This window comes from Herpailurus yagouaroundi, unplaced genomic scaffold (assembly GCF_014898765.1).
Source record: "Herpailurus yagouaroundi ecotype Mexico unplaced genomic scaffold, PumYag 165, whole genome shotgun sequence".
Lineage (NCBI taxonomy): Eukaryota > Metazoa > Chordata > Mammalia > Carnivora > Felidae > Herpailurus > Herpailurus yagouaroundi.
The window spans coordinates 16,099,314-16,115,039 of record NW_024412406.1 but is presented as its reverse complement, the minus strand read 5'-3'; the positions used below and the strand labels follow the sequence as shown (position 1 = coordinate 16,115,039).

At 36.6% G+C, this 15,726-nt stretch overlaps 1 protein-coding gene across 1 annotated transcript in view; it reads left to right on the top strand.

Moving 5' to 3' along the window:
- Nucleotides 1-15,726, top strand: part of PREX2 (phosphatidylinositol-3,4,5-trisphosphate dependent Rac exchange factor 2) — a 309,933-nt gene that overhangs the window by 149,797 nt on the left and 144,410 nt on the right. The window contains exons 16-21 of the mRNA XM_040487649.1: nucleotides 2,591-2,733; nucleotides 2,834-2,926; nucleotides 4,610-4,758; nucleotides 9,317-9,402; nucleotides 12,531-12,667; nucleotides 15,174-15,291. Of these exons, the coding sequence (XP_040343583.1) occupies nucleotides 2,591-2,733; nucleotides 2,834-2,926; nucleotides 4,610-4,758; nucleotides 9,317-9,402; nucleotides 12,531-12,667; nucleotides 15,174-15,291 (726 nt within the window). The remainder of the gene's footprint in view (nucleotides 1-2,590; nucleotides 2,734-2,833; nucleotides 2,927-4,609; nucleotides 4,759-9,316; nucleotides 9,403-12,530; nucleotides 12,668-15,173; nucleotides 15,292-15,726) is intronic.

The window sequence follows — 15,726 nt, the reverse complement described above, 5'->3', positions numbered from 1 at the left end:
CATGACCTGAGCTGAAATCAAGAGTTGGACACTTAAACAGCTGAGCCACCCAGGCACCCCGAAAAAATGCTTTTAAAATTATCTCAGAGGATAAAATTCTAAATCTCTAGAAAAAATCTGTTTCATTTTGTCTAGTAATTAAAGATTTTCTTTCTTGTTTGATGACTTCATTCCCCCTAAACTTATAAAAATAATGAGACTTAGTTTTTCCTCTCTGTTCATACCATCTTACAGATTCCACAAACCCAAACAATCTTTTTCACTGCTTTTATATGTTTATAAACAGATACTGGATAACACTTCTGCCTGTTTGTCAGTTACTTTCAGAAGGTTATCACCTTTTTTATGAAGAAGGAAGGATAGCAAAAGTTTCAGTGATGTTGAGAGCATCTTTGGTTAGCATACATTCATTTGGGAATTGCATTACATCCCACTATCTCTAGAACACTGTATGAGTTGTGAAAGAGAAATACCAGTCCATGAAGAACAAACTATTGAATGAGGAAAATGACATTATTATAAGGACTTGAAACTATAGTGTCAAGCTGAAAACCTTCAAATATTCTAATTGTTTTTCTCTTTAAAGCATCGAGGAGCAGTAATTTTATCTACATATTTTAAAATATTGAATTTAAAAAATACTGAGTTACAAACAAAAGTTTTCTCTACAAAAGTCTATGTTGGTAAAGCACAACCAATTGGACTGCTGCCTGGCCTTGCTGGTGTCTTCCTCACTCCTGTTAGACAGACTGTTTGATGGAGGAAAACAGTAGGAGCAAAATACCATGTACATTTTGGGAAAGTGCTTAGATCACATAGTCAAGACCTAACTTGATCTCCAGTGTACTCTCATTTGTGTTGTCAACTGTGACTTGTGTCACTTTTTAATTTGCGGTTGATAGCTTCATTTGCCAGCCAATCTTCCATTCAAAGATCAATACATACATCATCCAGTCAACAGTTATTATGCGGAACTCTGTAAAAATAATGAAATAAAATAGCTATGATTTTTTAAAATGTATATTTATTTTGAGACAGAGAGAACAGGGGAGGGGCAGAGAAAGAGGAGGAGACAGGAACTGAACCACCCAGGTGCCCCGAAATAGCAGTCATTTTGTATTGCTTTCTATATGGCAATGTAATCACACTTATTACTTCATTTTAGTTCTGTACATTATGAAGAAGGTTTTATTGCCCCATTTTTCTGATGAGGAAACTATGGTTCAAAAGTTTAAGTAACTTCTCAGGGGCTCCTGGGTGGCTCAGTAAGTTCAGCAGCAACTCTTGATTTCGACTCAGGTTATGCTCTCACAGTTTGTGAGATCGAGCCTTGCATCGGGCTCTGTACTGACAGCATGGAGCCTGTTTGGAATTGTCTCTCTCTCTCTCTTTGCCTGTCCCCTACGCTGTCTCTCAAACATTTAAAAAAAACAAAGAGTGGGAGCAATTCTCCCAATGTTACACCCAGAATCAATCCCAGACCTGGAGGTCTGTTTCGTCATAAAAACAAACTTTCTACAGTGCCATGGGACCATTATCTTCTCTTTAGCTTCCTGGTGCAATGAATCCCGCTGTTCCAACAAGTGTGCTTCAAAGTACTAAGGATAGATAAATAGAAATAGAGCAGATTCCTCTTTTAAAACATTTTGCCAGCTGTCGGGATCTCACTGAATATAAATTCTATCAATATTTAGCCTTTTTAAAAAAAATTTTTAATGCTTATTTATTTTTGAGAGAGAGACAGAGACAGAGACAGAGACAGCACGAGTGGGGTAAGGGCAGAGAGAGAGGGAGGAAGACAGAATCCGAAGCAGGCTCTAGGCTGAGAGCTGCCAGCACAGAGGCCGACATGGGGCTCAAACTCCAGAGCCAAGAGATCATGACTTGAGCCAAAGTGGGATGCCCAACCGACAGAGCGAGGTGCCCCTAGCCTTATTTTTAAAAAGGTCAACAAAACATAAACCCTATATCCTCAGGGCATGCCAGGAATCTTAGGGACTTTGGGTGGAAATATGAACATTCAGATAAAAGGGAAAAAACTGACCTTTATTGAAATAAGAATATTTGAGAAGAATGTTTTTAAAAAGAAAAGAACTAAGAATTAGTGGAAACTAAAATCACATTTCACCCAGAAGATACAATTCTGGTTTGAAGTGTTGGAACAAAAGTGACCACAGTGGGAATTGCTCACACACATAAGAGTAACATTTACCCATTTGAATTTTCCCATAATTGTTCAGGATATTAAAAACATATTCCAAATGTTCACTACAAATTCAAAACACTGTAGATTTCTATGTTTTGGATTGCATACATATTTTGATTCAATATAATCTTTTTTTTAAATTTGGATTTTAATCTGGAAAGTGACAGACGGGTAAGTACAGAAAATTCAACATTGAAAAAATACTCAAAAATTCAAAATCCTTAGCTAATAGTAACTTAAAGGAAACATCAGCTTGAAGGTGTAGAAATAGAACAGTATCACAGGGATCTTTGTGAATGTAACTTGTTCACTGAATGTCTATGAGTGTGGAAAATAATTTTGGTTTTTGGATTAATTGGAACAATTTGAATCTGTTTTTTGTAGTCCTTGAGAAAAGTGAATTCAAAGATGAACCCCTACTTTTTCGTTTTTTTGCGGATGAGGAAATGGAAGGATCAAATATGAAGCACCGGCTTATGAAACATGATTTAAAAGTAGTGGAAAATGTTATAGCCAAATCATTATTGGTAAGTTAACATGCTATATAAATTTTCTTCTTTTATTCTGTTTAATTTGTACCTGTTTTTGTAGTTGCTTTATGAATAATGTTAATATTTTGCATTTCAGATTAAATCCAATGAAGGCAGCTATGGTTTTGGGTTAGAAGACAAAAATAAAGTTCCAATAATAAAGTTGGTAGAAAAGGGGTCTAATGCTGAGGTAATGTAAATTAGCATTTTTATTTAAAAAATATAGAAGTTCCAAACAAGTTGAAATCAGCTTTTAAGTATCTTTGTTGAAAATAGTGTTACTGAATGATCTTATTCTGAAGTTCTACGAGATGCTCTTGGGATTTGTGACAGAGTCCATGCACTCAAAGAAAGCTGGATGGAGATTTTGTAAAGATCTATAGCTATGAACTTCATGACATCCTAGGAGGCCGCTGGGCTCATTCCATGACCCTGGGACTTCCCTGTGCATCTTTCTAGCTTGGAATGCTGTGGAGACTGCATCCAGTGGGGCTGTATTATGCATGTTAGATAACTCTTCCACTAGATCAAGGGCTAGGTCTTTTCTTTACCTGTCACTTTTGACTCATAAATATGACTTTCATCAGTAAAGCACATGCTTCGACTTCTTTTTTCATTAGGTTAATGCTGATTGATGTTCTCTCACCTCACCAGCCTTTTAAACAGAGGAATCTCCTGATCATTTATTCATTCATTCAGAATGATTTATTTAGTACCTATTATATGCTAGGCAGTGTTCTAGTCTCTGGGAATACAGCAGTGAACAAAAGATAAAATTTCCTGTCCTCATGGAACCTACTAGGAGTGTTATATCTTAAATATATCTGATTTAAAATATTCTCACCTTGCTCCCTGGCTTGTACAATGCCTTAATCCTCAAGAAAATGTCTAAATATATAAATCTTAAATAAAGCCTGTGAGAATGAATGAAACATGGCTTTAAACTTTGAATCTATTTAAAGTTGGTAGTAAACTGCCATCCATCCTCCTATCTGCTAATGCCCAAGGTTTCTGTCTTTTACCAAAACACAGACTCATGCAAGACAATGTTTTATGTATACCACATTAATTTCAAACAAAATAACTCTGGTCAACTCATACTTAGTGGGCTTGGCCAACAAATGACTATTTTTAGTAATTTTCTATGAGAAGGAAATGTTTTTCCCAGACATTTTCTGAGGGTGTTCTTAGGGCACAGCTTCATCTGTCTATGCCATTAATTAAATATCCTCTGCCAGGTTTTCATCATTTAGCTGATAATCAAAGCAGCATGTAGTTTATAAGCAGTAGAACTGGTTAAGAATGGTGGCCTGGTTGGAGAGATGATGTCTTCCTTGTTATCTTTTCAGCCTCGGGCAATCTGTGCTTTTTGGAGCTCTTTTTGTTGAGTTCCAGGCCATTCCTCTCCTGCCCTGAAGATACTTATGCTATATCATGCTCGTGATGCATATTTGGTTGTCATTGACGGCCACATAGAGGTTGAACCTCTCTGAGTTAATTGGATATTAAAAAAACACAGTAAAAAAAAATTAACCTAGTGTTTGATTGTAGTTTAAAGGATGAAATAAGAAAAAGAACTATAAGATACAAGAGAAAGAGGGTCACAGGAGGAGTACAAAGTTAAAACATAGAAGAAAGGGGGTGGGTTTCAGTACAAATGGGTGATCAAATTTAAAACTATGTCAAAGAGAATGATAAGTGTGTTATCTCCCCCACAGTGCTGTTGTGTGAAGTTGTATAAAAACATTGCGGGTGTGTTAAAATGTCAAAAATCTGTATGTTCTGGGTCTTTTCAGTTTCTAATTCTGTGAAAAAAATAGATTCCTTATTAAAATATAATTTTTTTTTTTTTTTTTTGCTATTTCTCTCTTAGATGGCTGGCATGGAAGTTGGGAAAAAGATTTTTGCTATTAATGGTGACCTAGTTTTTATGAGACCTTTCAATGAAGTGGACTGCTTCCTGAAATCATGCTTAAACAGCAGAAAGCCACTAAGAGTTCTTGTGAGCACAAAGCCAAGGGAGTAAGTTGTATGATTCATGTGGGATTTTTAAAAAAATTATACAAAAATGAATAAAATAGAAAATTTAAGTACACGTCAAGAATTAAGTATCTTGTTGCTTAGAACATTTAAACCTTACCAGCATCACTAATACTGGTATTTAAATGTTGGGAAAAACTGCTTTGCTTATAATACTAATGCTTGCTACTCAAATCAGGTAGTTTCAGTGGAAATAATGCTTTATTTTTGTGGCCCAAATTTTCCTGGTCTGGGTTGGGCTGACTTTGATTATAAGTGAAGAAAATTAGTAGAACAATTGATAATAAAGAACTGCATTCCCCATGTTCAGCTCTAAGAATTTCAGGTCTATGAGTTGGTTGATACCATTTATCATTAAATGTTTATAAGAAATGGTGAAGTTGGTGAAATACACTTGTGTGTGTGTGCTTGTACTTAGTAATATGTCCATTCTTTAAAAAAAAAAAAAGGTCTATCCATCTACCTATGATTAGAAAAAAATCATGTTGATTATAGCAAATTTAGAGGATAGAGTTTTCTAAATAAAGACATGTTTCTTATAATCATATCACCCATAAATAACCATTGTTATTTTTTGAAATTCAGACAGTTGATTTTTCTAAGTACTGATGCAGATTTACACAATCCTATGTTTATAAAATGGGATTGTGCTTTATAATCTGTTTTAAAATTTTTTTAACTTTTATTTATTATTATTGAGAGACATAGAGACACAGAGTGTGAGCAGGGGACGGGGAGAGAGAGGGGGTGAACAGAAACTGAAGTAGGCTCCAGGCTCTGAGCTGTCAGCACAGAGCCTGATGCGGGGCTCGAGCTCAAAACTGCGAGATCATGACCTGAGCCGAAGTCAGTCGCCTAACCAATTGAGCCACCCAGGTGCCCCTATAATCTGTTTTTAAAATTAATAGGGTATCATGTATATTCTTGGAAGATGTTGGCTTTTCTTCTACAAATCTCTTCTGGTCTAGTGTTCCTGTGTCACATTTCCATGATTTGTTTAACCAAGTAATTAATCAATATAATGCATATCAAGGTCTAAGCATCATGTCTATTTAAAGTACTATGATTATGTCAAAATTACTGTTTAAAATGTAATTATATCATTCGTTAATAGTGATAAACAACTTCATTAATTTTCAGGTAAATGAAGATTACCACTTTAAAAACAAAAGGTTTAACTGCTTAAGAAAATATTCTTAGTATGTATAGTATAGTATTCTTCCCTGCCTTAATATATATATATATTCAGCAATAGCTGGCAGCACTCTTTATCTTAGGAGTTGAAATGTGATGCAATGAGCTATATTCTGTAGCATTAAGTCAGCCAGGTTGCTGCTAAAACTTACCAAGGAAAGAGTGAGATGACTCATTAAAATTACTAATTTAGGGGGCGCCTGGGTGGTGCAGTCGGTTAAGCGTCCGACTTCAGCCAGGTCACGATCTCGCAGTCCGGGAGTTCGAGCCCCACGTCAGGCTCTGGGCTGATGGCTCACAGCCTGGAGCTTGCTTCCAATTCTGTGTCTCCCTCTCTCTCTGCCCCTCCCCCGCTCATGCTCTGTCTCTCTCTGTCTCAAAAATAAATAAATGTTAAAAAAAAATTTAAAAAAAATTACTAATTTAGGAAGACTTTGGGCTGGAGGGCAGAGAATAACCATAACAATGTCTTCTCTCTAAACCTAATTTTGATCTATTACTCCCCCTTTATCCAACCCTGTCTGGGATAAGGCTCACCTAGTTGCTTACCTCTGGACACTTTGAGGTCGCTTAAAAGGAAAAGGGCAGACTAGAAGGGTATAACGGAGTAATAGTCCAAAACAGTCATTAGAAAACATAAAGGTCCTCCCCATGGCCCTACTATCCCCTGATTTAACCCTGCAACTACTGATTCACTGGTCCTAGACATTTCAGCAGTCAGATCACTTCAGAAGCCCTCAACTTTCAGACTAAGTAGATAGGGGCAAATCGTCACTCCCAGTACTAGCCACTAGATGAGCAGCATTGGAACCTGTGTCCTCTTACTTCTTCCTTCAGTGTTTGTCATACACTATCTGGAACCCAGTATTTCTGGTCCAGGTTCAGGCTTCTCTTCCACAACTTGCTTGCTTATTGTGTTGCTTCAACACCCCCATCCATCCATTAAAAAAATGGAGGTGAGAAGAGTACCTGTGTCATGAAGATGCTAAGAACATTAAATAAATTTAGGTTAATAAAGAACTTAGTTATCTGTTCAGCACATAGTGTGTACTCCAGTGATGTTATCTGTGATGCTTACCTATTCTCTCATTTCATTTTTTTTCACTGCTTATTTATTACATCAGGAGCCTATCTTATATTTTGTTTCAAAACTATTTTAAGGATATTCATCTTTTATCTTTTACTTTTAATTTGCTTGAAATCGATAGCTTTTCCTTTATGTCTTTATGCTAATATAAGATTCCTATAAATCATTCTGTCATATTTTCTTACAATAGCTACTTATACTTGATGTAGTCTCCAGTCTGGGGGTAGAAAAGGCAAAAGTATGAGAGGTAAATACAAATGAAGTCTTCCTTTGAATCTAGCTGTATTTTACACTTGATAGCATCAAAGAGTTTTTCAAAAAGCTTTGTAGCAGATTATTTAGTGCACTTACTTCCTCCAAGAAACAGAATGTTCCTTTTGTATGAATTTAATTCTTCCTTTAATAGACAATATAGTGGTCACAGCAGGAAAGCGTATTTTCCAAAGATCATTTTATGAAGAGAGTCCCAGAATAAGACCAAAATGCATTTCATAGTGTTTTGTACAAAAGTTTTAAAGAAGTATATAATAATCTTGAAGATTAGAGTCAACCTTCCCTAGCAATATTAGAAGGATAGAAGACCTTGCTCAGAAAGAACTGAGAGACTGTTATGAATTCCTCACAATCCAAAAGCAATAATAACTCACCATGGCCTGAAAGCTCTAGGTCATTTCAGCAAAAGTGAAATCTCATTCATAATATCTAAAAGCATGGGCTACTTCTATGTTTTTGTTTCACGCTTAGAAAATGTATTTATTCCTTTTTCTTTTTCTTAGTTATCTTCCATTTTCATGTGTCTTTTTTTTTCTTGAAAGATACTAGTAACAAAGTGCTATTCAAGGGAAGTGCATAGAGCCTTTTACACCAAAAAGTATATAATTAAGGATAAAGGACAAATCAGTTCTTTGACCTATACTCCAGCAATGCACAGATCACTTCTTAGTATATAATGTAATTCATAATAATACTTTCAAGTTTTCCTAGAATAGACAGTTCACATTTCTATCACCGATGCTGGTGTGCCTGCCTAGGTTATATTTCAGATAGCAGTACCAGGCTCTGCCATGAGGCGTAAATGCTGTACGTTTGTGGCTTTCTCGAGTGTTCTAGGCACAGTGTTGCTCAAACTGCTCCAGTGGCTATTTTATAAGCTCTAAGTAAATTCCACTGTATGTAACTTCAGACTATGTCTAACGTGCCCTTGAAGGGCTGCCGACATTTATTGCATGATTAATTCATCATCTTTTGGAAAACAATTATTTCTTGGGCATAAGGGCTATCCATCAAAATTTATTGCATTGTATTCATTTGTCTTTGCTCTGGACTGCAATTTACGATACTCATTTTTATTGTTATGATGTTCTGCCTTATCTCATGTTCTCTGCTTTTCATTGTTGCTCTCTGATCTCTGGCTTCCTTCTGTGGAGTAGCTCACTTCTTAGTACCAAACTGGATATCCCTCACTGGTTGTCCTAACAGTTTACTCCTCTTCTCCTTTCCTTCATCTTCTTTTCCATGGGGATTCGTTGAAAATATTTCTTTTGTTATTCAGGTTCTCCTTTTGATGTACTCTTCTTTCAAAATTTCACTGAGTAAATGCTAAAGTTAATCACATTCTTAAATTATTTTGGTGTAATGTTTGACACATCTTTTTAGCTAGCTTTTTGTTGTTGTTCTTTGATGAAGTTCCCAACGGGTAGAAATGTATTAATTCTGTGTTTCTTTTATTACTTTTAACAAAGAAGTGTCACAGTGCACTGTCTTCTTTATAACAGTAAACTAAGGAGAGAAGCTTCCATTTTATTGAAGTGACTACTAGTTCATAGCATGGTGTGGGGCAGTTAACAAAGATTTCTCTTTTAATCTCCACTGACACCCTGCAAAGTAAGTTTTACCATCATCTTTTTGTGGAAACTCAGGCTCGGAGAAGTGAAGGCGTTCATGCAAGTTATTCAACTATCTAGTGACTTAAATGAGGATTCAGAGCTAGTTTTGTCTGACCCCAGAGCCTGTTCCTTATTCACCACCATGCAAATGACTGTGCTCAGTTGAGGAAGTCTTTCGTGCTTGGCTGCTGTGTGCCTTTGTGAGAGCATGCACCCTTTTTGTCTCCTGGTTTCTAGCCCAGTCAGTGTCTTTTACACAGTAGACCTTCAATACATATTTATTGAAAGAATGAATAAAGGAATGGACACTATTGTTTTAACCAATTGTGTGGCATGTTAAAGTCTTCTCACCTTGTTTTCTGATTGATTTTAGGACAGTGAAGATCCCAGATTCAGCTGAGGGACTTGGATTCCAGATCCGAGGATATGGCCCATCGGTTGTACATGCAGTCGGAAGAGGTGAGAAATCCATCCTGTAAAAACAGCTTTTTAGAATGTATGGATATTGCTTGCTAAACAAAAATATATTCAAAACGTGCATGCTCATGTTGTTATGAAGTTTCTCAGTCATATTTTTACTTGATTAGCTCAATGGTAATATGTTCCTAAAACAATATTAAAAAAAACTCTTAAAAATCGGGGCACCAATTGAGTATACAACTCTTGGTTTTGGCTTTGATCATGATCTCACAATCCGTGGGTTCAAGCCCTGTGTCGGGCTCCACACTGGCAGTGTGGCTGCTTGGGATTCTTCTCTCCCTCTCTCTCTGCCTCACCATCCCCCTTCTCTCTCTGTCAAAATAAATAAATAAACTTTAAAAAAGAAAAAAAAGAAATGTGGAATCTCAGGACCCACACAGGACATACTGAGTCAGAATCTACATTTTAACAATACCCTCAGATGATTTGTATGCACACCTAAGGTTGATAAGCTCAGCCCTAGAATAATGCTCTAATAACTTCTATTTTGTCATGACCTAACTTTCTGAAATGCTAGTCTGTGTTTTCAGCTGTGCTTCTTCACTTCCTATTTTAGTTTTAGCCCATTGCTGTAGACATCTCTCCTCATCTTCCACCCATGTCTCCAAAGTCTGTCTTATAGAGTTATCATGGACTTGACTGGAACGTACGGTAGACATTGATAACCTTCATATTAATTGAGCTTTTCTGTGGCATTTGTTTAAACTGACTACTCCTGTTTGCTGAAAATGTTCATCTCCTGATTTCTAAGTTGGCACTTGTCAGGTTTTTCTCCTCTGCCAGCTCCCTTCATCTGTCAACCGCTTAACTGTTGGCTCCCTCTTTTCTTCTCTACCTTCTTGTTCTCTGTAAGAAATCTTATTGATCCTGTTCCTGGAGATTTTTAAATCTCTATCTCCAGCTTAGATCTCTTTCCTGAGTTCCATAGTCTAGATTTCTTTCTTTCTTTATTTCTTTACTTACTTACTTTTTAATGTTTATTTATTTTTGAGAGAGAGAGAGAGAGACACAGAGCGCGAGTAGGGGAGGAGCAGAAAAAGGGGAAGACACAGAATCAGACAGCAGGCTCCGGACTCTGAGCTGTCAGCACAGAGTCTGACACCCAGCTCGAACTCACGGGTGGTGAGATCATGACCTGAGCCGAAGCCAGATGCTTAAACAACTGAGCTACCCAGGCACCCCTAGATTTAATTATTGATTAAAACTCTCACCTAAATGCCCCTTTGGCACCTTACAACTCAGTATTATTTCCAAGTGAACTTTCCATCTATTCTCTGAACTTGCTTTGCCTTCTGTATTCTCTTTATTGAAATGACTCTATTTACTCAGCACTGAGTCCAAAAGCAGAGGAGTGATCCTAGGGACTGTAGCCTCTTCATGAACTCCATCATGAGACATCAAATACGTGATCTCATTCTCCCCTTTTGTAACAAATGCTACTTTAGTTCTAGCCTGGAACATTGCAGTAGATGCTTGTTGTGATTTTGATTTTTGACTTAAGTTCCAATGATTCGTCCTTGGTTCTGGGGGTCATGTCACTTCTCTGCTTAAAATTCTCAAATGCTTTTCCTCGTGCATAGATAGTAAGGTTGAGGCTGTTAGGTGTTCACATAAAGTATGCAGGCACTTCGAAACCTGGCTCCTCTTGACTCTCCAGAGTCTTCACCCACACTCCCATTTTAAGCTCATACCAACTGCTCACATGCTCCCAAATGTCCAGGTTGTTTCTCGACTCAGTGCCTTTTTTTAGGCTATTTTCTCAATGGGGAGTGTCTCTTTTCCCTCCAAGACCTACTTTAATCCAGAAAAACCACTTAGTGTTTCTGGGAGTGAATGTTAATGAGAAGAAAAATACATACTGTCTTCTTGAATATAAATTATGTTCTCTAAAATGTTTAATAATTCCTTCATGGGAGAAATTGCTTACAAAGAGAGGCTCTTCTAACATAAATTTTGTAATCATTTGTATTAATTATATTCATTGTATTTATTAATGGTGCTGCATAACTGTTGATCGGCTCAGAACATCATATAATAATAGTTGAAAGTTTCTGAAAATTTTAACTCACTGGAGCAATATGCCACTTCCATATTTAAGTCTATATCTATGCAAATAAATGGACAGTTGATGTTACCTGATTAATTTTATTCTCCACAAATTCTGTGGTTCCTTGACCCTTTGTAGATATCCTGAATGCTTATTTTACTTAGCAAAGCCAGTCAATGGTAGTTGCTAACTGGCTGATTTTTTTTAAAGAATTTCTTTTAACTGTTCGCATTTTTAAAAATGAAAGTGAATATAGAATTGATGAATAATTATATTTTACACCTGAAACCAATATAATGCTATGTGTTAATTATAGTTGAATTTAAAAAAAATAAATTAAAAAGAAATAAGACTGAAATTTATAAACTATTACAAATTTCAAAAATGTCCTTGCAATAAATGTTACTGAGAAAAATAAATGAAAGTGAATACTTTTCTAATATTTAGAGATTTTTATAGAGTAAAGAAAGGTAAATAGGGCATACATTTCTGGCTTTCTCATTTTGCTTTTATATTTGTATATGTAGAATATTAAGACTGATGAGACATTTGAAAGGGGAAATAACTGATTAGCATTGTAAAGGTCACTTTAAAATATCCCTTCAGGGGTGTCTGGGTGGTTCAGTTGGTTAAGCGTCCAACTCTTGCTTTCAGCTCTGGCCATGATCTCGGTTTCATGAGTTTGAGCATCGGGCTCTGCGTTGGCAGCACGGAGCCTGCTTGGGATTATCTCTCCCTCTCTGCCCTTCCCCCATTCATGCTGTTTCTGTCCTCTCAAATAAATAAGTAAACTTAAAAAAATGTGAAAAAATATCTGAAGTATTCCTTCAAACTAATTCTCAGGGGTATGAGAGAATATTCTGTTAGTCACTGTTTGAATGGCCAAATTAAAAGTAGAAAAATTTTGAGAAGGCATTACTATCAGAACCAAGTTTATCAAGAACATACTAGCTAGATCTCTTATTATGTTTTAAAATGGCTTTCCATATTGTATATGTGATAAAAATGAATCTCATTCCTAAAGTTATTTTTTTGGCCATTTTCTCATTTTTATTTGAAGGGACTGTGGCTGCAGCCGCTGGTCTTCACCCTGGACAGTGTATTATCAAAGTAAATGGTATCAATGTCAGCAAGGAGACACATGCCAGTGTCATTGCACATGTCACAGCCTGCAGGAAATACAGGAGACCAGTGAAGGTAAGCTGCCCTTTGGCTTATCTGGGTCTCGCTGCAAACTTGCAGAGAAAGCCCAGGGGAGGACACAGGATGGTTTCTACTTTTAGGTTCACATTTAAGCACATCATTGTAAATCTCATGATGATTGTTTTATCTGCATAATTAATCATGATCAATTCTGCTTAAATGATTGCATTTTATTGTTTCAGTATTATCACCTGTTTAACAAGTGCTCTGGGGTGTTTTCATTTGCATTATGATATGAGTTTTCAGATACCTAAATGTTTATCACATTGAAATCCAAAGGTTTGATTTGTTTTTTTGACCCTTGCTATTACTTTAGAATATGTAATGGTCCTTGTGTGTCTGTGAAGGTTTTTTTAGGGTCTGTGATTGAGTTTTGTATATATTTATTTAAGTTACTGGATTTAGCTCTTTAAAGAAAATACCAAAATGTACTTGTCATTGCTTAAAATTCTAACCACTATCCTCTGATTAAATTTCAAGTGCCGTAGAAAAATAAAATTAGAATCCAAATTTATAAGCAAAGCTTATCCCATGAGGTACAAGTGAATATTGGGCTATAAGAGAAAATTCTCTCAAATTAATCAACTAAATGCAAAAGCAACTTTAGAGGAGAGGCTTTGTATTTTTTCTGCCATACGCAGTCAGGTACTCTTCCAGATTTGAGAATATGACTTTTGTCCAAACCAGAAAGAGCAATGGTTATTTTCTCATAGGCCAGGACTGACAGCCTATAAAATACTGAACCTACAAGAAACTGAGCTCCTCAATTTTGCTTGTTAATAAGGTCAAACTAGCGTAGCAAATTGGAATTCACGCATAGATTCATAGGTTATTCTGGTTGGCAATAGTTTAACAAATATTTATTGAACTATATCATTGAATGAATTTTTTTAAAAAGACACTTCTGAAATTATCAAACCTTTCCCCTTCAATCAGAATTTTAACAAGTAGCCAAACTGATTTGAGTTTCATTCCTTTTCATTTTCCTTGACAGTCTTCCTAGAGAGAAGTTGGTTAGTAACATGATTAAGAAAAGCAATAAACAGAAAAATTCACTCAGTGAGTAACATGCTGTATCCCATATCCATTGCCACAAAACAGGCTGTTCCAAAACTTATTGGCTTAAAACAACAGTGATTGATTATTTCTCTTGATTCTGCGGGGTGACTGAGTATTGGCTCCTGTGAAGGCACTGATATAGCAAAGTTTTGCATGGAACAGCTGGGCTCCGCACCTCCCCTCCTCATGGCCTTCCACTCCAGAGCTCCTCCACATGGCCCCCTTTTCCAGTCTAGCAGATTGTCCTTCCTGCATGGCGTCTGGATTTCAAGAGGGGATATTATAAGCGATCAACTGTATTTACATCATGCTTGGAAAAATCAGATCCCATGACCAAGCCTCAGGTCAGTGTGGGAAGGAGCTACACCAAGGTGTGGATACCAGAGTGTGTGGTTCCTTAGGGACCACAACAGGCTACCAAGATGTATTTGAATGATCAAATGTTAACTAGCATTGTAACGATGTATAGCAATATAATAATTAAACACAGTTGTGAAGTTAATACATGCAAGAATGGAGAATGGAAATTGTAGCGCACTTCAGTAGTGCAATTCAATTTATCATCTTACCTAAGAAAGGAATAAACTTTCAAGTGATGGAAAGCTGAAAGCATTTACTTGGTAGCCATTTCCTCTCTCTCATTTATCTAGATAAGACTGCAACTGCTATTTTAATTAAAAATAGGATGGGTTGTGATATGGAATGGTAAAAATATAGTTACATCACTTGGGAATGCAATGAAGTGAAAGATGTTCTTTCAACTTTCTTAATTGGTTTGATTCAAAAAAACATTAATTGGATCAAAATATAGGTGGTAGGAGAGCATTTAAATGGTTTATATCCTGATAAATGATTGATTCTTCAGAAAACTGTCCATCTAACATTTATTTATTTAAAAATGGAATTTAAAATTTACTTTAAGATATACTTGAGGCATTTTAAGTAAGACACTTGGGAAATACATCTTATTTACAAACATCTTTGGAAGGGGTGCTTGCTTGGCTCAGTCAGTTGAGCATCCATAGTTCTTGATTTTGGCTCAGGTCATGGTCTCACAGTTCATGGGTTCAAGTCTTGAGTCAGCCTGCACCCTGACAGCACGGAGCCTGCTTGGGATTCTCTTGCTCTCTCTCTCTCTGCCCCTCCCACGCTTGCTTGCATGCTCCCTCTCTCAAAATAAATAAATTGAAACAAAACTCAGAACCACTTTGGAAGATAAAATTTCAATCCTAAAAAATTAGTTTGTTAAGCAATATAATTGCCATTGACTTTTTATTAGTCTCTTATGTTGATTTTCTTTCTCTTTCAAATTTGGTTATCTTTAAAAAAAACTAGAAGAATAAGTAAGATTGTCAATCCTCCTAAAGCAGGTTTATGAAATGGATATACATTTTAAGAAGCACTAATATTTCTAAGGTTTCATTTCCCCTCCTCATTCCAGCAAGACTCCATACAATGGGTTTATAATAGCATTGAGAGTGCTCAAGAAGACCTTCAAAAGGCTAACTCTAAACCCCCAGGAGATGAAGTAGGGGATGCATTTGACTGCAAAGTAGAAGGTGGGTTCCTTCTTTTCCTCCTTGATAATGGTTTAAAGTGTTGGGATTCGCTACTGATGGCCAAGAAAGAATTCTTGAGACGTCTTCAGTGCAAAAAGGTGGTTTTACTAAAGCATGGAGACAGGACCCATGAACAGAAAGAGCTGCACTGGGACTGTGAAGAGTGATTATATATACCTTCAGTTTGGGAAGGGCTTAGGGATAGCTTACATCTCTGAGGTATTTTGGAAACATGCTTTCCAGGACCTTGAGGGGCTAGCTGCTGTTACGAAAAGGTCATTTATTTACCATTCAGGAACAATTCAGTCATGAGACCCTTCGGACGTGTTATCAGTGGGGCCATAAGCTTGGAGTATGATTGCTAACCTGTCTCTTGGGCGGGGGGCGGGGGGTGGGTAAAGATAAAAGAAGCTTCCAAAGCAATTTATTTATTTA